The 25,642-nt window shown below is 41.8% G+C and overlaps 1 protein-coding gene across 1 annotated transcript in view; it reads right to left on the reverse strand.

Annotated features, from left to right (window-relative positions):
- The window catches only part of cdh2 (cadherin 2, type 1, N-cadherin (neuronal)), a 63,827-nt gene that overhangs the window by 28,028 nt on the left and 10,157 nt on the right, over window positions 1-25,642 (reverse strand). The window contains exon 3 of the mRNA XM_042322308.1: window positions 211-452. Coding sequence (XP_042178242.1) covers window positions 211-452 — 242 coding nt within the window. The remainder of the gene's footprint in view (window positions 1-210; window positions 453-25,642) is intronic.

Consider the following 25,642-nt stretch of genomic DNA (forward strand, 5'->3'; position numbering starts at 1 on the left):
AAAGGGTTCCAAAAGGGTTCTTTGACTGTCCCTACAGGAGAACCCTTTTTGGTTCCAGGTAGAACCCTTTCGGGTTCCATGTAGAACCCTCAGTGGAAAGGCTTCTACATGGAACCCAAAATGGTTATATCAGGAAAGAGAAGGGTCACCTTGAATAGATAAAAGCTTCTGCTAAATGACCATATTGTGATATTCTTATTTTATCCATACCTGTTTGTTGTGTTCTGTCGTCTCCCCCTGTCCATCTGTCCGGAGGTGGAGGTGAACGCGTGTGTTCCACTCCTCCTTGGTTTTCTGATCCCTCGCTCGCACCACCAGGAAGGCTCTCTTCCTGTCCGTAAGACGGAGGGAGTGCCGGGTGTACACCATGCCATCTTCACCCAGCCTGAAGTGCTCCGCGTCGCCCACCTCCAACAGAACCCTGTCGCCCAGGCCGCAATCTGCAAACCTCACTGAAGGGAGAGAGAGGGGGGGTGAGAGGGGTCAGCATGATATGAAAACATAGGAAGACAACTTAGAACAGGTCTCTATATATATATATATATATATATATATATATATATATATATATATATATATATATTTATTTCACTCACTCAACCTCACTTGGGTCACTCCAAAGTCAAAGGCCTACACTTCCTAGGTCCTCTTCATATTTTATTGTAATCTCTATGTGACAATCCTTCACCTTACAACCTTATAAATATTATAACATCAGCCGTCAACCATGTCTGTCTACTAAACAGAGTGAATCACTTCTCACATAGTGTTTAGTAGTGTTTGGCTCACTCAGTTACGGCACTATCTTTTCTGTTATTTGAACAGACCGTGCACTCAGGCAGAAAGAGTCTGTCAGCAGGAAAATGTCAGCTCAAATAGCCAAACATTACTACATTACCCCCAACTCAGTGGGCAGGCAATGCAACTCCTCTAGCTGCACAGAGAGGGTGAGAGGTAAGGAGAGAGAGAGAGAGGCAAAAAGAGAGAGAGACACCGAGAGAGACAGAGACAGAAAAAGAGAGACAGAGAGAGACATAGTCAACGGTAGGCTTCGAGGGGACTCCTATGGTAGGTACACCTATAGCTCATCTCTTGGCAGTAGTACTGTAGACTACTTTATCACTGACCTCAACCCAGAGTCTCTCAGAGCGTTCACAGTCAGCCCACTGACACCCCTATCAGACTACAGCAAAATCACAGTCTACTTAAACAGAGCAATACTCAATCATGAGGCATCAAAGCCAAAGGAACTGAGTAACATTAAGAAATGCTATAGATGGAAGGAATGCAGCTTGGAAACCTACCAAAAAACAATTAGGCAACAACAAATTCAATCCCTTTTAGACAATTTCCTGGGTAAAACGTTCCACTGTAATAGTGAAGGTGTAAACTTGGCAGTAGAAAATCTTAACAGTATATTTGACCTCTCAGCTTCCCTATCAAATCTAAAAATCTCAAATAGAAAACCGAAGAAAATTAACAATAATGACAAATGGTTTGATGAAGAATGCAAAAATCTAAGAAAGAAATTGAGAAACCTGTCCAACCAAAAACATAGAGACCCGGAAAACCTGAGTCTACGCCTTCACTATGGTGAATCACTAAAACAATACAGAAATACACTACGGAAAAAGAAGGAACAGCATGTCAGAAATCAGCTCAATGCAATTGAAGAATCCATAGACTCTAACCACTTCTGGGAAAATTGGAAAACACTAAACAAACAACAACACGAAGAATTATCTATCCAAAATGGAGATGTATGGGTAAACCACTTCTCCAACTTTTTGGCTCTATAACAAAGAATAAAGAGCAAAAACATATACATGATCAAATACAGATCTTAGAATCAACTATTAAAGACTACCAGAACCCACTGGATTCTCCAATTACATTGAATGAATTACAGGACAAAATAAAAACCCTCCAACCCAAAAAGGCCTGTGGTGTTGATGGTATCCTCAATGAAATGATCAAATATACAGACAACAAATTCCAATTGGCTATACTAAAACTCTTTAACATCATACTTAGCTCTGGCATCTTCCCCAATATTTGGAACCAAGGACTGATCACCCCAATCCACAAAAGTGGAGACAAATTTGACCCCAATAACTACCGTGGGATATGTGTCAACAGTAACCTTGGGAAAATCCTCTGCATTATCATTAACAGCAGACTCGTACACTGTTCCTTGGCCGTCATTGAAAATAAGAATTTGTTCTTAACTGACTTGCCTAGTTAAATAAAGGTAAAATAAAAAATAAATAAAATAAAAACATTTCCTCAATGAAAACAATGTACTGAGCAAATGTCAAATTGGCTTTTTACCAAATTACCGTACAACAGACCATGTATTCACCCTGCACACCCTAATTGACAACCAAACAAACCAAAACAAAGGCAAAGTCTTCTCATGCTTTGTTGATTTCAAAAAAGCCTTCGACTCAATTTGGCATGAGGGTCTGCTATACAAACTGAAATGGAAAGTGGTGTTGGGGGTAAAACATACGACATTATAAAATCCATGTACACAAACAACAAGTGTGTGGTTAAAATTGGCAAAAAACACACACATTTCTTCACACAGGGTCGTGGGGTTAGACAGGGATGCAGCTTAAGCCCCACCCTCTTCAACATATATATCAACGAATTGGCGCGGGCACTAGAAAAGTCTGCAGCACCCGGCCTCCCCCTGCTAGAATCCGAAGTCAAATGTCTGCTGTTTGCTGATGATCTGGTGCTTCTGTCACCAACCAAGGAGGGCCTACAGCAGCACCTAGATCTTATGCACAGATTCTGTCAGACCTGGGCCCTGACAGTAAATCTCAGTAAGACCAAAATAATGGTGTTCCAAAAAAGGTCCAGTCACCAGGACCACAAATACAAATTCCATCTAGACACTGTTGCCCTAGAGCACACAAAAAACTATACATAATGTGGCAAAGAAGGGGGTCGAGTGATAAATGGCAGATATGTGAGAGCAGAACTAATAAACGGTCTCTGCCCGATCACTAAAATGGCCACCCCTGTCAGAACTACAGATCACAAAATGGCCGACCGCCAAAACTACAAGTCCCAGAAGCAAGGGGAACCCTCAGAAGGTGGAGCCGACCCACAGATAAAGTGTCAAGAAAAACCAGGAAGAGAGAGAGAGAGAGTGCTGGAAGGATCTATGAACAATAGAGAAAGAGACAATAGAGATTGGCTGAATTTACCGTGTATGAGCTGGATTGTTTTGGACTTACCTGTTGGCGTTTGGACCTGGACCTACCGAGAACCCGATTTGTGTACCGAACCCTGCTATCCTTGACCTCGCCTACGGCCTGGGTGGACCAGGACGGAGAAACAAACACACAGGTACTGTCCTGTTCGAAAGAACTCTCATTCTTGGGTGATTTGGTGACAGTTTCCCACTTAATTTGTGACAAACGCTCCTAACCTTGAAGAGGTTTGCCACAATACCTTGGCCTAAACATCAGCACCACAGGTAACTTCCACAAAGCTGTGAACGATCTGAGAGACAAGGCAAGAAGGGCATTCTATGCCATCAAAAGGAACATAAATTTCAACATACCAATTAGGATTTGGCTAAAAATACTTGAATCAGTCATAGAGCCCATTGCCCTTTATGGTTGTGAGGTCTGGGGTACGCTCACCAACCAAGACTTCACAAAATGGGACAAACACTAAATTGAGACTCTGCACGCAGAATTCTGCAAAATATCCTCCGTGTACAACGTAGAACACCAAATAATGCATGCAGAGCAGAATTAGGCTGATACCCACTTATTATCAAAATTCAGAAAAGAGCCGTTAAATTCTATAACCACCTAAAAGGAAGCGATTCCCAAACCTTCCATAACAAAGCCATCACCTACAGAGAGATGAACCTGGAGAAGAGTCCCCTAAGCAAGCTGGTCCTGGGGCTCTGTTCACAAACACACCCTACAGAGCCCCAGGACAACAGCACAATTAGACCCAACCAAATCATGAGAAAACAAAAAGATAATAATTTGACACATTGGAAAGAATTAACAAAAAAACTGAGCAAACTAGAATGCCATTTGGCCCTAAACAGAGAGTACACAGCGGCAGAATACCTGACCACTGTGACTGACCCAAAATTAAGGAAAGCTTTGACTATGTGCAGACTCAGTGAGCATAGCCTTGCTATTGAGAAAGGCCGCCGTAGGCAGACATGGCTCTCAAGAGAAGACAGGCTATCTGCTCACTGCCCACAAAATGAGGTGGAAACTGAGCTGCACTTCCTAACCTCCTGCCCAATGTATGACCATATTAGAGAGACATATTTCCCTCCGGTTACACAGATCCACAAAGAATTCGAAAACAAATCCAATTTTGAAAAACTCCCATATCTACTGGGTGAAATTCCACAGTGTGCCATCACAGCAGCAAGATTTGTGACCTGTTGCCATGAGAAAAGGGCAACCAGTGAAGAACAAACACCATTGTAAATACAACTCATATTTATGCTTATTTATTTTATCTTGTGTCCTTTAACCATTTGTACATTGTTAAAACACTGTATATATATAATATGACATTTGTAATGTCTTTATTGTTTTGAAACTTCTGTATGTGTAATGTTTACTGTTAATTTTTATTGTTTTTCACTTTATATATTCACTTTTATATATTATCTACCTCACTTGCTTTGGCAATGTTAACACATGTTTCCCATGCCAATAAAGCCCTTGAATTGAATTGAGAGACCATTACCTACAGAGAGATTAACCTAGAGAAGAGTCCCTTAAGCAAGCTGGCCCTAGGGCGCTGTTCACAAACACAAGAAGACCCCACAGAGCTCCAGGAAAGCAAAAAACAGAGCAAACTGGAATGCTATTTGGACCTTAACAGAGAGTACACAGTGGCAGAATACCTGACCACTGTGACTGACCCAAAGTTAAGGAAAGAGAGGCCGCTGTAGGCAGACCTGGCTCCCAAGAGAAGACCGGCTACGTGCACACTGCCCACAAAATGAGGTGGAAACTGAGCTGCACTTCCTAACCAACTGCCAAATGTATGACCATATTAGAGACACATATTTCCCTCAGATTACACAAATCCATAAAGAATTTGAAAAAAAATCTAATTTTGATAAACTCTCATATCTATTGGGTGAAATACCGCAGTGTGCCATCACAGCAGCAATATTTGTGACCTGTTGGCACAAGAAATGGGCAACCAGTGAAGAACAAACACCTTTGTAAATACAACCCATACTGATGTTTATTTATTTTCCCTTTTGTATTTTAACTATTTGCACATCATTACAACACTGTATATAGACATAATATGACATTTGAAATGTCTTTATTCTTTGGAACTTGTGTGTGTAATGTTTTGTCACACCCTGATCTGTTTCACCTGTCTTTGATTGTCTCCACCCCCTCCAGGTGTCACCCACCTTCCCCATTATCCCCAGTGTATTTATACCTGTGTTCTCTGTTTGTCTGTTGCCAGTTTGTTTTGTTCGTCAAGCCTACCAGCGGATTCCCCCTTGCTCCTGTCTGTTTCTAGTTCCTGTTTACTAGTTGTCCCAGTTTTGACCATTCTGCCTGCCCTGACCCTAAGCCTGTCTGCTGTTCTGTTCCTTTTGGACTCTGATCTGGATTACTGACCTCTGCCTGCCCTTGACCTGTCGTATTGCCTACCCCCTGTTCTAGCAATAAACTTTTGTTAATTCAACACTGTCTGCATCTGCGTCTTCCCTAAAGTTATATATTTACTGTTAATTTTTCATTGTTTATTTCACTTTTGTTTATTATCTATTTCACTTGCTTTGGCAATGTAAACATGTGTTTCCCATGCCAATAAAGCCTCTTAAATTGAAATTCAATTGAGAGAGAGAGAGACCGAGGTAAAAAGCCAATGTGAGATAGTGAGTGAAGAGGTAGAGGTAGCGGTAGAGGGATAAGAGCAGCCCACATTTGTGTCTGTGTGTGTGTGTGCGTGCATGTGTCTGTGTGTGTGTGCGTGTGTCTGTGTGAGAGATGCGGAGGAGGGAGAGTGTAAAGAATGCTACATCTCTTGTATCTTTAAGTCCATGTTTGTCCTGCTGTCTGACCTAAAAATGACACATCCTACGTTAGAATTCACTCACACAAAACAAGGGTGACTGCGTTTGAACACACACACACACACACTTTAGAGAGTATCTCTCTGCAGAGGGACAGGTGTCGCTGGCAGGGCTGTGTAAATGTTCATTAATCATACATACAGAGAGAGAGAGAGAGATGTGCTGAAAGCTACATGGTGCAAAAGCAAAGCGCTCACTGCCATCTTATCCTCTTCTCTTCTCCAATATTCAGAATCTACTGTGGAGGAACTAGGGCTGTGTGCGTGTGTGTGTGTGGTGTGTGTGTGTGTGTGTGTGTGTGTGTGTGTGTGTAGTGTAGAGTACAGTACAGATACCAGTTGTAAACAACATGGTTATAACAGCAGTCAGTACTCCACACAGCTAGTGAAAAAATCAATGTGCGACAGTGATCACATCAATACAGAACCAGAGAGCAAGGCCAAATGACAAATATTACACAACTCACGGCCCAGTCAATATAGACTCCAGGAAATACACACTCTCTCATATAGGAAGGGACAGTAAACATAGAAGGGAGCTAAATGGAGGTGTAGAGTAGAGGGAAGGACTGCTGTTTCAATTAAAAAAGGCTCAGTAGAACTCCAATACACATCATTTTATTTTTGTGCCCTTTCTCCTTTGTGTCTGTTTCTCTTCACCAGTCTGTTCTTCCTCTCCTCCCCCTCCCTCTATCCCTCCGGTCTCTCACTCCCCCTTCCCCTCCCTTGTTTCCTCCCTCCTTGTTTCCTCCCTCCACCAGTGTGATATCAGTGAGTGTCTGCCTCTGTTTCTCCTTTATTTACTGCCGTTCTGGCTGTGAGTGATACACACACACATACGCACGCACACGCACACGCACACACAATCTTGTACAGTTCAACTTGTGGGGACAAATCCTATTTTCCCTAACCCCTAACCCTAAGCCAAAAATATAACGTTATTACTAAACCTAATCCTAGCTCCTAACCCTGAAGCAAACCCTAGTTCCTAACCCTGACCCTTAACGTAATTCTAACCCTAACACTAATTCTAACCTTAACCCTAAACCCCCTAGAAATAGCATTTGAACTCGTGGGGACTAACAACATTTTTGTTCATTCACCAATCTTGTGGGGACTTCTGGTCAACAACAACAAAAGACACCCAGATACAGAGAGGGAATCAGTTATCCAGCCTAGTGGATTACATTATCATTAGATCAGAAGCAGAGGACCTGAGGCAGAGACAGAAGTTAAACGCTAAGCTAGTGAAACAGCACACTGACAAATGCTTAGGCATAGAAACAGCAGTGTGCTAAGCACTACAGCTACAGAAATAGCAGACTAGTAAGGAGTTTGACATAGAAGAAGCAGTGCACTAAGCACTCAAGAAACGACAACAAGTTGGCAGCTCTGCTTCTTGCTCCTAAGGAATTATTTTGTTTTTTTGTGTGTTATTTCTTACATTATTAGCCCAGAACATTTTTTGTGTGTTATTACATAAAGCTGGCAAGAACTTTTGGATATCAGAGTGACGGTAACTCACCAGCATTACGACCAAGAATACAACTTTCCTGAACCGCCCAGGGCAATTGAACTTATCGCCCAAGGCAATTGAACTTATCCCAGAGGCTGCTCCAAGACGCCGCCAGCGGAGAAGAGGTATTCAGAATGGACTTCTAGTCCGACTCAGGATGCATGCAAACCATCCACCGCTTCCGAGTATATTACTCGCTAATGTTCAGTCTCTGGACAATAAAATAGATAAGCTCAGGGCGAGATTCTCCTTCAAGAGAGACATCAGGGACTGTAACATACTCTGTTTCACGGAATCATGGCTCTCTCAGGAAATACTGTCCCCGTCCAGACAGCCAGCTGGGTTCTCAGTACATCGCGCAGGGAGAAATAAAGAACTCTCTGGGAAGAAGAAAGGCGTTGGTGTATGTTTCAGGATTAACCACTCATGGTGTGATTGCGATAACATACAGAAACTCAAGTCCTTTTGTTCACCCAACCGATAAAACCTCACAATCAAATGCTGACCGTATTACCTCCCAAGATAATGATCTTCAGTTACAGTCACATCCGTGTATATTCATTCCCCCTCAAGCCAATACCAAGACGGACCTCAAGGAACTACACTGGAGTTTATGTAAACTGAAAACCACATATCCTGTGGCAGCATTTATTGTAGCTGGGGATTTTAACAAAGCAAATCTGAGGAAAACACTACCGAAATTCAATCAACACATTTACAGTAGTACTCGCTCTGGAAAAACATTCAACCACTGCTTCTCCCATTCTGAGATGCCTACAAGGCCCTCCCACGGCCTCCCGTTGGCAAATCAGATCACAACTCCATTTTGCTCCTCCATTCCTATAGGCAGAAACACAAACAGGAAGTACCCATGTTATGGTCTATTCAATGCTGGTCTGACCAATCGGAATCCATGCTTCAAGATTGTTTTAATCACGCGGACTGGGATATGTTGCGGGTAGCCTCTGAGAACAACATTGACGTATACATGGACACGGTGACTGACTTCATCAGGAAGTGTATAGGGGATGTTGTTCCCACTGTGACAATTAATACCTACCCAAACCAGAAATGGTAGATAGATGGCAGCATTTGCCAAAACTGAAAGAGCGAACCACCACATTTAACCATTGGCAAGGTGACTTGCAATATGGTTCAATAGTGTATTTATTCCCTCCGTAAGGCAATCAAACAGGCAAAACATCAGTACAGAGACTAAGTGGCACAGCCACAAAGTCATAAAATCAGATTTTACACCTAACCCTAACATAACCCTAACCACACTGCTAATCCTAATGCCTAACCCTAACCTTAAATTAAGACCAAATAGCAATTTGAACAATATAGACAATTTTGACTTTGCAGCTGGCCCATTGCTCAGTTTTCCTCAATGGCAAGATTCATGACAATAAACGTCAACCTGCGAGAATAAAATACATGGTAACAGCTTAACAGTGCTAAATAGGCTAGGGCTGTGGAGATGCAATGCAGTGCAAAGTGCTACTGCTAGGCTACAGCTAACAGTGTGCTTAGCATGTAGAGACACACATACACACATATTTCCCACATTACCAACACACTAAGGGCAGTATAGGACCATAGACATCTAGAGCAGATGAAGCTGTGTTTCAATCTTCTCTGATTTGTTTTGTTTGTTGCAAAAAAATATTTCCATGGAACACATAGCTCAGGTATCTGTGGTAGCTACAGGTCAGGGACAGGGTAACCAGGTCTTAAACCAGGTTTGTTCAATGGATGAGTCATTATAGCAGCACAGCCAGCAGTCATAGTGTTTAGCTGCTCAGTGTTAAACGGCCTGAAGAGTTGCCTTTGATGTGCAGTACAGCAGCTCTGCTCAGAATAGAGCACACAGAGACATTCACATTCACACACATGCAGTTGCGCACACACACACACACACACACACACACACACACACACACACACACACACACACACACACACACATAGCAGACAAGCAACCACACTTGTAGGCTACAATTCAAAGTTTACATAGACATACAACAAACTTTTCTTTTTTTTTAACGTATTTTTCAAAAAAGAAGTTTAGCCTCTCAAAGCGCTTCAAGTTGACATAAGTGAGTGCTACAAGGCGATAGTCATTTAGTCCAGTTACCTTAGCTTTCTTGGGTACAGGAACAATGGTGACCATCTTGAAGCATGTGGGGAGAGCAGACTGGGATAGGGAGAGATTGAATACGTCCGTAAGCACTCCAGCCAGCTGGTCTGAGCATGCTCTGAGGACGCGGTTAGGGATGTCGTCTGGCAGCCTTGCGAGGGTTAACACGCTTAAATGTCTTACTTACGTCGGCCACATGCTAGATTACGGACACATAATTTATAGATCGGCAGGTAAGGGTGCTCTCGAGCGGCTAGATGTTCATTACCATTCGGCCATCAGATGTGCCACCAACGCTCCTTATACGACACATCAAGGCACTCTATACTCCTCTGTAAACTGGCCATCTCGGTATACCCATTGTATGCATGTTATTTATAAAATCCTCTTAGGCCTCACTCCCCCCTATCTGAGATACAGTTGAAGTTGGAAGTTTACATACACCTTAGCCAAATACCTTTAAACTCAGTTTATCAAAAGTCCTGACATTTAATCAGAGTAAAAAATTCCCTGTCTTAGGTCAGTTAGGATCATCAATTTATTTTAAGAATGTGAAATGTCAGAATAATAGTAGAGAGAATTATTTATTGTAGCTTTTATTTCTTTCATCACATTCCCATTGGGTCAGAAGTTTACATACACTCAATTAGTATTTGGTAGCATTGCCTTTAAATTGTTTACTTGGGGCAAACATTTTGGGTAGCCTTCCACAAGCTTCCCACAATAAGTTGGGTGAATTTTGGCCAATTCCTCCTGACAGAGCTGGTGTAACTGAGTCAGGTTTGAAGGCCTCCTTGCCCGCACACGCTTTTTCAGTTCTGCCCATACATTTTTTTATAGGGTTGAGGTCAGGGCTTTGTGATGGCCACTCCAATACCTTGACTTCTCTGTCCTTAAGCCATTTTGCTACCACATTGGAAGTAGGCTTGGGGTCATTGTCCATTTGGAAAACCCATTTGCGACCAAGCTTTAACTTCCTGACTGATGTCTTGAGATGTTGCTTCAATATGTCCACATAATTGTCCTCCCTCATGATGCCATCTATTTTGTGAAGTGCACCAGTCCCAGCAAAGCACCCCCACAACATGATGCAGCCACCCCCGTGCTTCACTGTTGGGATGGTGTTCTTCGGCTTGCAAGCCTCCCCCTTTTTGCTCTAAACATAACAATGATCATTATGGTAATTTTTCTTTCATCAGACTAGAGGACATTTCTCATTTCGTCCCCATGTGCAGTTGCAAACTGTAATCTGGCTTTTTTGGAGCAGTGGCTTCTTCCTTGCTGAGTGGGCTTTCAGGTTATGTCAATATAGGACTGGATTTACTGTGGATATAGATGCTTTTGTATCTGTTTCCTCCAGCATCTCCACAAGGTCATTTGCTGTTGTTCTGGGATTGAGTTGCACTTTTCGCATCAAAGTACGTTCATTTCTAGGAGACTTCCTGAGCAGTATTTTTTTTTTTTTTACCTTTATTTAACTAGGCAATTCAGTTAAGAACAAATTCTTATTTTCAATGACGGCCTAGGAACAGTGTTCAGGGGCAGAATGACAGATTTGTACCTTGTCAGCTCGGGGATTTGAACTTGCAACCTTCCGGTTACTAGTCCAAAGCTCTAACCACTAGGCTACTCTGACGGCTACGTGGTCCCATGGTTTTTATACTTGTATACTATTGTTGGTACAGATTAACGTGGTACCTTCAGGCATTTGGAAATTGCTCCCAAAGACTTGTGGAAGTCTACAATTCTTTTCTGAGGTCTTGGCTGATTTCTTTTGATTTTCCCATGACGTCAAGCAAAGAGGCACTGAGTTTGAAGGTAGGCCTTGAAATACATCCACAGGTACACCTCCAATTGACTCAAATTATATCAATTAGCCTATCAGAAGCTTCTAAAGCCATGACATAATTTTCTGGAATTTTCCAAACTTTTTAAAGGCACAGTCAACTTAGTGTATGTGAACTTCTGATCCACTGGAATTGTGATACAGTGAATTATAAGTTAAATAATCTGTCTGTAAACAATTGTTGGAAAAATGACTTGTGTTATGCACAAAGTAAATGTCCTGACCAATTTGCCAAAACTATAGTTTGTTAACAAGAAATTTGTGGATTGGTTGAAAAACGGGTTTTAATGACTCCAACCTAAGTGTAAGTAAACTTCTGACTTCAACTATATCTATTGCAGCCCTCATCCTCCACATACAACACCTGTTCTGCCAGTCACATTCTGTTAAATGTCCCCAAAGCACACACATCCCTGGGTCGCTCCTCTTTTCAGTTCGCTGCAGCTAGCCACTGGAACGATCTGCAACAAACACTCAAACTGGACAGTTTTATCTCAATATCTTCATTCAAAGACTCAACCATGGACACTCTTACTGACAGTTGTGGCTGCTTTGTGTGATTGTTGTGTGAGTGTATTGTTGTTTCTACCTTCTTGCCCTTTGTGCTGTTGTCTGGGCCCAATAATGTTTGTGCCATGTTTTGTGCTGCTACCATGTTGTTTTGCTACCATGTTGTTGTTATGTTGTGTTGCCATGTCTTGCTGCCTTGCTATGTTGTTGTCTTAGGTCTCTCTTTATGTAGTGTTGTGTTGTCTCTCTTGTTGTGATGTGTGTTTTGTCCTATATTGATATTGTATTAATTTGTATATTTAATTCCAGGCCCGTTCCCGCAGGAGACCTTATGGTAGGCTGTCATTGTAAATAACAATTGGTTCTTAACTGACTTGCCTAGTTAAATAAGGGTTAAATATATATATTTTTAAATATATCAATAATAATACAAAAACACAAATTAAAAACACACACATACACACACACATATACACACACACACACACACACACAAACAGCGATAAAACATACACAGACACATGCCTTTTGGGCCCATGCCACTCCAGTTTACACCAATTAAAAAGCCTGGAATGGTTTTATTTAACACACATTAACAGATATTTCACGCGTCAGAGAGTGAGCATCTGCCAAGCATATACCAGGCACTGTACTGTGCTGCACCTGGTGCACACACACGCATGCACGCACACACACGTCACACGCAAAGTTATTTATACCACTTAGCATGTGTGTGGGAGAGAGAAAGAGATAAAGAGGAAGAAAGAGAAAGAAAGAGAGAGGAAGAGAGCGAGATAAAGAGAGAGAAGAGTGAGAGATAGAGGACACAATCTGAAACAAAAAACTCACTTGCACACATCAGCCCTCTCTCCTGCAGGCGGAGTCAGGAGTTTGGCGAAGACAAAGAGAACTCACTCAGCCCCTCCCTCCTGGGGCGGAGTGGGTAGAGCAGCAGTGTGTGTGGTGTGTGTTCCAGGCAGGCTTGACCCAACAAAAATGTTTATATTGGGGAAAAAACCATGCAAACACATACACACACACACGGACAGAGCCCTGCTTTGCGGGCAGCAGCAGGTGGGTTCTTAGTGAGGATTAGACTGAAGCTCAAGGCTGATTGTTTTTCTTTGTTTTATCCAGCCAACAGACAGAGCCGTTAGAGCCAGTCAGAAACCAGAGCTGCACGTCTTCTCCATTAGTTTGGCAGCAACTGACTATGGATCACCTCATTCGTCCCTGTCTTACTGTCTTATCTCTGGCTTCACTAATGAGGCACAGCAGAGCCAGAATGGCTGCTGCAGAATGTGTGAATGTGCGTAGTGGTGGAAACTGCCATTTCACACGGTTCTCCATAGAGCCGTATGGCACAAAGGTTTCATATATAATAGTCAAAAAAGCTGAATTTATTGCAGATAGGGATTCTGCCAAGCGAGTTTCTTTGGGTGCATGTTGATCAGGATTAATCTGATACATTTAGTGCTGGGCAGCAACAAAAGCTTGCACATAACCCGTACTGGACAAAATGGTGTGTGTTTTTCAGAGGTTAATAATGACACCGAGTGTCGACAAAAGGAAATTAGGTCAGAAATAGGGAAGTAAGACTGGAAATAGATTTGTGTGTGTGTAGGTGTGTGTATATGTGTGTTGAATGTGCATGACTGAGCTTGTGTGTGTGTGTGTGTGAGACAGAATGAATTACATTCTCTAAAGCATAATGAAGTTTGTAGACAGTCTGCACGGCAATTGTTTCCACAGTGAATCTACAGATGACCCTGCTTCTCAATTTGACCCTGCTTCTCAAAGCAGGAAAATAACCCTGCAGCAACAGGGAATGTGAATTATTATATGGATTGTAATTAATAGATCTTTTTATAGGGGTTGATACATTTCATGTTAGGGAAAATCAAGTCTGACATTTCTAATAGGACATTACAAACTTTAGATGCCTTTTTAAACCTTGAAACCTTTTAAACCTTTTTAAACCTTTTAAACCTTGAATACACAAACATTTTCTGCGATAACAGAGTGATCAAATTAAGATTATACAACGTGGTTGCCTACAAATATGCTATCTGTTCAAAAACAGCCTGTGCACTGTCCTCATCCACAAACACAGATTTAATTTTACATTTTAATAATCTGTCCCCAAACAGAGATTAAAAGACAACAACAAAAGAGATCCACAAACAGGATGAATTACTATTTCCTATCAGCACCTCACATTCTGACCTCAGATATTGCAGTGTGTGTGTGTGTGTGTGTACACGTGTGTGTACACGTGTGTGTGACTGTGTGTTTCAGCCAGGTGTCATGATGTTGGCCTGGGGGTAGGTTTATGACAGTCATAAATACCTCTTTCCCCCTTTTTCCCCTCTCTACCCTACTGATGTTACATTTGCAAAACCTTTGGTTAACATAGAGATTCTGGGAACATCAGAAGGTGGGGGTAAATTAACTATATTCTGGTACTCCGACCAATTGAACATATGCGGTGGTACTTAATGAATATGATGTCAGTTCGGTTGTCATCTGAGACATTCTCATCAATGATAAGATGACATAAACTCTACAGTGGAAAGTCTACACATCAGAGTTATCGGATTCACATGGAATTGTTGTTCAATTTAAATGTTTGAATATGAAATGATTCGTGATGGGATGAAATGTGATTTTAGTTTCTAAGATAGGGCTCTGCTCAATCAGTGGCACGCCCCTGTGAAGGGACATGGGCTATAAAACTTTTCAAACACGCCTTCCTCTCCCTTCCTATATAAGCCCTTGATGACAATATAACCTCCTGTTCCGAGGATGTGGGGACGACGGTCCGATGTCAGAATGGTTTAGTTAATAACTACAGAACAAAGCCAACATCAGCGTGAGCTTTGGTTGCGAATGGTATGAACTTTGAACTCTTATTCACTACAGAAGTGATACCTCCTAGCCGTTGAGTTAGCAACAGCCGCTGCAAACGAGGGTTAGGAAGGAACAGACAGAGTATCCCGTCTATCACACAACAACGTTACTACAACGTATCCAATTAACAACCAGAGACATTCTTCAAAGGACAAAGGACTCGGTTGGACAACACAGCCTTCCATCTACCACCAACCTACCGAAGCGCAGCTCAGAGTAAATATTTATTGCATTTTCCTTTTCCAAATGGGCGGTAATTTAGAATGCATAAGATACTGTATTTACGATAGGACGTTTTCCTTTATGATGTAATTTGTAATCAAGTTGTGATTTAATTATGTGTATGTGTAATTCTGTGTGATTAGTTCGGTATTTAGTAAATAAATAATTAAACCCAATTTTGTATTGCTGATTCAAATTGTTAGCCAGGGTTTGTGCAGATAACCAAGAATTTACAACTTTCAGATGAGACTGAATTAAGATGACGATTGATATTGACTGCTATTGATATAAAATATTACTAGGTCTTTAAGAGTTTATTCGGAAGATAACAGCACTATAAACATTATTTTGTGGTGCCCCGACTGTACAGTTACATGATTAGCTCAATCAGGTAATATTAATTACAGAGAAATTATTTTAAGGAATAGCATGTCATATCACTTAATCTGGCATAGCCAAAGACACTACACAGGAATTGATCATTGTAATCACTTATAGATCCTGTATATAAATGAATGATGGGTTTGTATAACAGCTATTTAATGTGTGTGTGTGTGTGCGTGTGCGTGAGTGTGTTTATGTACATGTGTGTGTACTTGTGTGTGTGTGACAGCTGGGGGTCAGTGGATGACAGATGAGAGAGCGTGAGCTCAGTGTCTCTAAGGACAAAGAGGACAGTCAACTTCCCCTCCCTGCCTCCCTGCCTCCCTCCAGTCAGAATGACTTACACAGCCCAAGTCACTATTCCCTGCCTCATAAACTCCACATTAACAAAACATGTCCAATTCAACTCCCACATACTACACTCTAAATGGGCCAACAACTTCCACTCAGAAAACTAGCTACAGTAGCAAAGCCATCACCAACTTACTTCATGTGTTTGTTGTTAAAAAGACCTCAGTCAGTCATCGCTGTCCCCTGCCACTGCCTGTGCCAAGAACACATAGACAGCATCCCAAATGGCACCCTCTTCACTATTTAGTGCATTGATTTTAGCCAGGGACTGAGAGGAGCTGGTTCCTTAGTGCTGCTTTGAAATGTGATGCCTTTCTCTGGTCCAGGGGGTGGGGCTGGGCATTTAGGGGGACGGGCCATGGCTCCATCATTCACTACCAGCTCCTCTGACACCACAGCACCATGGAAACCATGTCAAATCAATTGGCCACGCCCTGAAAAGCCAATATGGTGACGATAAACATGCTGTTAGGGAGTAGTGACCCATGACACATGCACGTGCACAAAGACTGTAACCACACACACAAACGCATGCACACACACACACCGAGCGCCTCGACCTGAGCTACTGTTGAATGTTTTAGATAATGATTTTTAAACTCATTGGGAAGGGCTTGTAAGCAAGTAAAGTCTACACCTGCCGCATGTGGCAAATAACCTGTAGTTTCCACCCAGCAGCATTACCATGTGAAGAAGCTGAAGAGGAGTCCTGATAAATACATACACCCACAGCTACACACAGCAGATACATCACAGTCAATAGAATAGAATAGCAGAGGATCCACTCAACAGCTAGCCTCTTCCAGTCCCTCTGCACTAGTAATGGTAGGGCCATTATCACTGTTCAAGGCCTAGTCATTTAAACATATATACTGCATTATCACTGCCTATCCATTTACATATTCAGTATCATAACATCCATCCAACAACCATTTGTGTGTGTGTGTGTGTGTGTGTGTGTGTGTGCGTGCATGAGTGTATGTATGTGTGTGTGTGTGTGTGTGTGTGTGTGTGTGTGTGTGTGTGTGTGTGTGTGTGTGTGTGTGTGTGTGTGTGTGTGTGTGTGTGTGTGTGTGTACGAGTGAGTGAGTGTGAGTGTCTTGACACTGGCTAACATATCAGACAATGTGGGACTTTGTCTGTATCCCAAATGGCACCCTATGCCATATGGGACTCATCCATACATTAAGTCAGTATGGATTATAGTGGGTTTATGGAAGAGCAGCCAGACAATAAAGAAGCACTAGGCATGTGGATCATCAGGCATGTTGTTTTGACTAATGCAGTTTTGACCTTTTCATGTGTGAGTTCCAAATATCTCGAATGGTCGCCCCCAGCATGAGTTTTCTAATGCGCATGATGTCAAAATGCACTCACTGGGCCTCCTGAGTGGTGCAGCAGTCTAAGGCACTGCATCACAGTGCTTGAGGCGTCACTACAGACCCGGGTTCGGTCCCAGACTGTGTCACAACCGGCCATGACCGGGAGTCCCATAGGGTGGTGCACAACACCCACCCGTAGCACGCGCTCCAGCAGGTAGAGTTCACTGGTCATCCCCAACGCCAACACCTCCTTTGGACGCCTTTCCTTCCAGTTCTGCCAATGACTGGAACAAATTGCAAAAATCACTGAAGCTGGAGATATCTCTCCAACTTTAAGCGTCAGCTGTCAGAGCAGCTTACCGATCATTGTACCTGTACACGATCATTGTACCTGTACAAATAGCACATCCAACTACCTCATCCCCATATTGTTATTTATCTTTTTCCTCTTTTGCACCCCAGTATCTCCACTTGCACTTCATCATCTGCATATCTATCATTCCAGTGTTAATGCTAAATTGTGATTATTTTGCCTCTATGGCCTATTTATTGGCTTACCTCCCTAGCTTCTACATTTGCACAGACATTTCTATTGTGTTACTGACTGTACGTTTGTTTATGTGTAACTCTGTGTTGTTGTTTTTGTCGCACTGCTTTGCTTTATCTTGGCCAGGTCGCAGTTGAAAATGAGAACTTGTTCTCAACTGGCCTACCTGGTTCAATTAAGGAAATAAAATAAAATAAAAAAATTGGCCCAGCGCTGTCCGGGTTAGGTTTGGCTGATCGCGCTCTAGTGACTTCTTGTGGCGGGCTGGGCACATGCAGGCTGACTTCGGTCGTGAGTTGAACGTTGTTTCTTCCATCACATTGGTGCGGCTGGTTTCCGGGTTAAGGGTTAAGCGGGAGGGTGTTAAGAAGCACGGCTTGGCGAGTCATGTTTAAGAGGACGCATTACTCGACCTTCGCCTCTCACGACCCCGTTGGGGAGTTGCAGCGATGAGACAAGATCGCAATTGGATATCACAAAATTTGGGAGAAGAAGGGGGTGAAATACAAAAATCAAAAAGAATGCACGCCCTGTTCCAAAATGTGATTGTTACGCAACAGGACAGTTAACCCACGATGCCCTCAATGCCCTTGCTACGATGCCCTTGCTATTAGCTAATTCATATTATGGTTTCTGCTCTCACTGCTCTCATTGAGGACAAAGTTGTAAAGACTGTGTTTGTGCAAAATGTTTCTGTAAAAATACAGTGTGGCCAGTTCAAGCGCTGACTGCTGCGTCAATCGAAACTGAATGCCTTAAAAAAGCATTCTGATCTGTTACGCTCGTCGTTTGAATGAGGAGACCAAGGTGCAGAGTGGTAGGCAAACATCTTACTTTTATTAAAATGAACACCGAAAACCAACAAAATACAAAACGACCGTAAAGTTCGGCAGGCTACACTGCAACTATACAAAATCAAGATTCCACCAACTAAGGTGGGAAAAATACTGCCTAAGTATGATCCCCAACGATAGACAGCTGCCTCTGATTGGGAACCATACCAGGCCAAACAAAGAAATAGGAAAACTAGATTGCCCACCCTAGTCACACCCTGACCTAACCAAAATAGAGAATTAAAAGGATCTCTAAGGTCAGGGCGTGACATAATCACACCGGTTTGAGTGTACGCTGCTGGGACCACTGGAGAATGATCACACCTGTGTGTTCATATGTGTCAAAGGGTTAACTAAACACTTCAAGGATGTTTTTCTACATGGATCACTACTGTACTTAACTAAGATTAACTATGTTTTGACACGCAAGGGTATAGAGGGAGGCAGAGCACGCATACACAACCAGATACATCCACCATATCACATAAACAACCATTATTTTTGCATAATGCTGCAAAACAGGAGCACATGAGACATGAGGAGCTGATAGACAGGCTAGACTATACACAAAGAATATCTGTCATACCGTCAGTGTAAATACGAATATGTTAAATAAAGGTGAAATGAATCTAGGACTTTGTCTGTGGAGATGGTTGGAGAGTAGAAGACACTGACGATCCTACATCTCATAACCTGTAGTTTTCCTGTAAGATGTAATTATCACCTTCTGCACTCTGATAACACCCCACCCTACAGAGCACTGCACTCCTCTGCTTCACAAACACACGCACACATACACGGACGCCCACACACAAACACGTGTACACACTCACACACACAAGTACACGCACGCACACAATCTGCTCTGCTCCTCTCTGTTATGTGTGCCACAGGGAGGGTGTCTGAAAGCAGAGAGAGGAGAGCCGGCCAGCCGGCTGGCTGACGTGTTGTTAGTGATGAACTCATCTCTGTTAATGAAGCTATTCACAGGTCCTCTATACAGCAGCACCGAGCTTCTGCGTCCCCAATGGCACCTACTTCTCTATATTGTACACTACTTTTGACTAGAGCCTATAGGGATCTGTTCAAAAGCAGTGCACTATATAGAGAATAGGGTGCAGTTTGGGATGCGGAGCTAAGCCTTTATCCTATTAACAGCCCAGGCCAAGGCCAAGGCATTCAGCCACATGCTAAGTAAAGCATGATAACTGGGTTTCATGCAGAGTTACCACACAAAGGCCATCTCAATGCATCTGAAGACAGCAAACTGACAATGATAAGGGATGCTGTGTGTGTGTGTGTTTGTGTGTATGTGTGAGTATGTAGTGGACATTCACCAGCAGCAGCATATGGTAGCCTGTCTCTCTGTGTCTCATTATATAAAATGGCTGTGATTTATAACACCGTAGTGTATTTTACTACGTCTAAGGTTATCTTATGAGTTAAGGTGGCCTGGTTTATGGGTGGTGTGAGGTTGTTTTATGCTTCATGGTTAGGTATATGTTTCATATGGTGTGTGAGGTTGTTTTATGCTTCATGGTTAGGTATATGTTTCATATGGTGTTTGAGGTTGTTTTATGCTTCATGGTTAGGTATATGTTTCATATGGTGTTTGAGGTTGTTTTATGCTTCATGGTTAGGTATATGTTTCATATGGTGTTTGAGGTTGTTTTATGCTTCATGGTTAGGTATATGTTTCATATGGTGTTTGAGGTTGTTTTATGCTTCATGGTTAGGTATATGTTTCATATGGTGTTTGAGGTTGTTTTATGCTTCATGGTTAGGTATATGTTTCATATGGTGTTTGAGGTTGTTTATGCTTCATGGTTAGGTATATGTTTCATATGGTGTTTGAGGTTGTTTTATGCTTCATGGTTAGGTATATGTTTCATATGGTGTTTGAGGTTGTTTTATGCTTCATGGTTAGGTATATGTTTCATATGGTGTTTGAGGTTGTTTTATGCTTCATGGTTAGGTATATGTTTCATATGGTGTTTGAGGTTGTTTTATGCTTCATGGTTAGGTATATGTTTCATATGGTGTTTGAGGTTGTTTTATGCTTCATGGTTAGGTATATGTTTCATATGGTGTTTGAGGTTGTTTTATGCTTCATGGTTAGGTATATGTTTCATATGGTGTTTGAGGTTGTTTATGCTTCATGGTTAGGTATATGTTTCATATGGTGTGAGGTTGTTTTATGCTTCATGGTTAGGTATATGTTTCATATGGTGTTTGAGGTTGTTTTATGCTTCATGGTTAGGTATATGTTTCATATGGTGTTTGAGGTTGTTTTATGCTTCATGGTTAGGTATATGTTTCATATGGTGTTTGAGGTTGTTTTATGCTTCATGGTTAGGTATATGTTTCATATGGTGTTTGAGGTTGTTTTATGCTTCATGGTTAGGTATATGTTTCATATGGTGTTTGAGGTTGTTTTATGCTTCATGGTTAGGTATATGTTTCATATGGTGTTTGAGGTTGTTTTTATGCTTCATGGTTAGGTATATGTTTCATATGGTGTTTGTTTTATGGTTGTTTTTTCATGCTTCATGGTTAGGTATATGTTTCATATGGTGTTTATATGAGGTTGTTTTTTATGCTTCATGGTTAGGTATATGTTTCATATGGTGTTTGAGGTTGTTTTATGCTTCATGGTTAGGTATATGTTTCATATGGTGTTTGAGGTTGTTTTATGCTTCATGGTTAGGTATATGTTTCATATGGTGTTTGAGGTTGTTTTATGCTTCATGGTTAGGTATATGTTTCATATGGTGTTTTATGAGGTTGTTTTATGCTTCATGGTTAGGTATATGTTTCATATGGTGTTTGAGGTTGTTTTATGCTTCATGGTTAGGTATATGTTTCATATGGTGTTTGAGGTTGTTTTATGCTTCATGGTTAGGTATATGTTTCATATGGTGTTTGAGGTTGTTTTATGCTTCATGGTTAGGTATATGTTTCATATGGTGTTTGAGGTTGTTTTATGCTTCATGGTTAGGTATATGTTTCATATGGTGTTTGAGGTTGTTTTATGCTTCATGGTTAGGTATATGTTTCATATGGTGTTTGAGGTTGTTTTATGCTTCATGGTTAGGTATATGTTTCATATGGTGTTTGAGGTTGTTTTATGCTTCATGGTTAGGTATATGTTTCATATGGTGTTTGAGGTTGTTTTATGCTTCATGCTTCATATGGTGTTTGAGGTTGTTTTATGCTTCATGTTTATATGTTTCATATGGTGTTTGAGGTTGTTTTATGCTTCATGGTTAGGTATATGTTTCATATGGTGTTTGAGGTTGTTTTATGCTTCATGGTTAGGTATATGTTTCATATGGTGTTTGAGGTTGTTTTATGCTTCATGGTTAGGTATATGTTTCATATGGTGTTTGAGGTTGTTTTATGCTTCATGGTTAGGTATATGTTTCATATGGTGTTTGAGGTTGTTTTATGCTTCATGGTTAGGTATATGTTTCATATGGTGTTTGAGGTTGTTTTATGCTTCATGGTTAGGTATATGTTTCATATGGTGTTTGAGGTTGTTTTATGCTTCATGGTTAGGTATATGTTTCATATGGTGTTTGAGGTTGTTTTATGCTTCATGGTTAGGTATATGTTTCATATGGTGTTTGAGGTTGTTTTTTCATGCTTCATGGTTAGGTATATGTTTCATATGGTGTTTGAGGTTGTTTTGCTTCATGCTTCATGGTTAGGTATATGTTTCATATGGTGTTTGAGGTTGTTTTATGCTTCATGGTTAGGTATATGTTTCATATGGTGTTTGAGGTTGTTTTATGCTTCATGGTTAGGTATATGTTTCATATGGTGTTTGAGGTTGTTTTATGCTTCATGGTTAGGTATATGTTTCATATGGTGTTTGAGGTTGTTTTATGCTTCATGGTTAGGTATATGTTTCATATGGTGTTTGAGGTTGTTTTATGCTTCATGGTTAGGTATATGTTTCATATGGTGTTTGAGGTTGTTTTATGCTTCATGGTTAGGTATATGTTTCATATGGTGTTTGAGGTTGTTTTATGCTTCATGGTTAGGTATATGTTTCATATGGTGTTTGAGGTTGTTTTATGCTTCATGGTTAGGTATATGTTTCATATGGTGTTTGAGGTTGTTTTATGCTTCATGGTTAGGTATATGTTTCATATGGTGTTTGAGGTTGTTTTATGCTTCATGGTTAGGTATATGTTTCATATGGTGTTTGAGGTTGTTTTATGCTTCATGGTTAGGTATATGTTTCATATGGTGTTTGAGGTTGTTTTATGCTTCATAATTAGGCCTATGTTTCATATGGTGTTTGAGGTTGTTTTATGCTTCATGGTTAGGTATATGTTTCATATGGTGTTTGAGGTTGTTTTATGCTTCATGGTTAGGTATATGTTTCATATGGTGTTTGAGGTTGTTTTATGCTTCATAATTAGGCCTATGTTTCATTGGGCTCCCGAGTGGTGCAGCGATAAAGGCACTGCATCTCAGAGCTAGAGGCGTCACTACAGACCCTGGTTCGATCCTGTGCTGTATCACAACCTGCTGTGATCAGGAGTCCCATAGGGCGGCACACAATTGTTTTGGTTAGGGGAGGGTTTGGCTGGGGTAGGCCGTCATTGAAATAAGAATTTGTTCTTAACTGACTTGCCTAGTTAAATACAGGTAAAAAAATACACGTTTGAGGTTGTTTTATGCATCATGGTTAGGCCTGTTTCATATAGTGTTTTATGTTGTTTTATGGCCTGGTAAAGGTATGTCATGTCCCTGGCTAGTGGGTCATTCTAAACAGAGCATGTTGGGGAGGGGTAGGGGGATAGGGGATAGGGGTTTTGAGGGCTAATTCTAAACAGAGAAGGTTGGGAAAGGGGTAAACAGTGTAGGTCGGAAAGAGGTTAGGGACTTGAGGAAGGGGGTAGGACTTTTGAGGGGTCATTCCAAACAGAGCAGTTTGGATAGTGGGACAGGGGTTAAGGGGCTTTGGGAGGGGGTAGTGGTAGGGGTTAGGGGTTTGAGTGGTAGGGGGGAGGGGTAATTTGGCGGATCTAAACACCAGTCCAGCTGTCAAGCTTGGGGAGCAGACCAAACAGATCAAACATACACAGACAGGAGACATACAGACAGAGCTAATCCTTATAGGACAGCTGTCATGGTACAGACCTCCCCCTGATACTGGCACGGACACACACGCAACAACACACAAAGAGACACACACAAACACACAAACATTCCTGACCCTGAAAACGACAATAGGTTATGCCAGATGGGTGGTATAACCTACACACAGACTCAAAAGCATACACACACACACAGAAAGTGGTTTGTCAGGCTGATGGGTTGGATTATCACTGACATGGATATAGGTTGTCTAAAAGGTGCCCCCTAACCCGTACTCTTTCCCTAACCCTAACCTTAACCCAAAAACCTAACCTTAACCCTAACCCTAGCTCCTAACCCTAAAACTATCCCTAGCTCCTAACCCTAATTCTAACCTTAACCCTAAACCCCCTAGAAATAACATTTGACCTTGTGGTGACCAGTTGGTAACATTTACTATTCCTCACAAGAATAATTAAACACACACACACGCCCCCATACACACACACACACACACACCCCCAGCAGCCAAAAACAGCAGGATGAGAGTTAGAGAGGGGTAATGTCATGAACAGAGAGGGGTAATGTCAAAACAGAGAGGGGGAATGTGAGAACAGAGAGGGGTAATGTCATGAACAGAGAGGGGTAATGTCATGAACAGAGAGGAGTAATGTCATGAACAGAGAGGGGTAATGTCATGAACAGAGAGGGGTAATGTCATGAACAGAGAGGAGTAATGTCATGAACAGAGAGGGGTAATGTCATGAACAGAGAGGGGTAATGTGATGACAGAGAGGGGTAATGTGATGAACAGAGAGGGGTAATGTCATGAACAGAGAGGGGTAATGTCATGAACAGAGAGGGGTAATGTCATGAACAGAGAGGGGTAATGTCATGAACAGAGAGAGGTAATGTCATTACAGATCCCTGTGCTGTACTTTCAATGCCACCCACCCCTGAACCCAACACAGAGTCTGTCAGTGACTGTGCTTGTCTGAGGGCCTAGAAAGGCTGTCACTACAGATTAAACCAGAAACTCTCTGTGCCTCTAACAATATCATCTCTCCCTATCTCCTACCCCTGCCATCTCACACTCCCTCCCTCTCCCCTTCTTCTCTCCATTCCCTCTCTCTGACAACCTTAACTCAATCTGATTTGCGTGTGCCTGCATTAATTAGCAGGAGAGTCTAGTGAGCGCGTGTGTGTGTGTGTGTGTGTGTGTGTGTGTGTGTGTGTGTGTGTGTGTGTGTGTGTGTGTGTGTCTGTGTGTGTGTATGTGTGTTGGACCAGTGGGAGCAGTGATGAGGTCATGACATGGTTGTGTGTGTACATGTTTATGTGTGTGTGCGTGTGTATATGTGTATGAATGTGTGTGTGATGATGATGATGTGGATGGAGGTCTAATAGACCTTGACAGGCCTAAACGCCACTGACATGCCCAACTGATTACATTTCCTCTCCATTAACTTAAGATACAGCCTGCCTCCCGAATGGCACCCTATTCCTTATTTATTGCATTACTTTTAACTAAAAAGTAGTGCATTATATAGGGAATAGGGTGCCATTTGGGATGCAGCCACACCAGGATTTCTGTTATGAAAATGTGGCGCTGGACATTTGACTAGCTGCATTTTAATTTACCGGACATTTGCGAAATTTACCGTGCCCCGAGGCCTATGCATTGGGTGCGTAACCTAATTAGGGCGTACACCCATGGTGCACAGAAGGAAATAAATCACATTTCGATTATGGTAATCAATTTTAACAGAACATGCAAGTCGAGGATGCAATGAAGTGTGTTGTTCTTACCGTGCACTTTGAAGATGTTATAATAAATGTCCACATTTACTTTTCCTCACAAACAAGAT

Source organism: Oncorhynchus tshawytscha, linkage group LG05, assembly GCF_018296145.1.
Source record: "Oncorhynchus tshawytscha isolate Ot180627B linkage group LG05, Otsh_v2.0, whole genome shotgun sequence".
NCBI classification, from domain to species: Eukaryota; Metazoa; Chordata; class Actinopteri; order Salmoniformes; family Salmonidae; genus Oncorhynchus; species Oncorhynchus tshawytscha.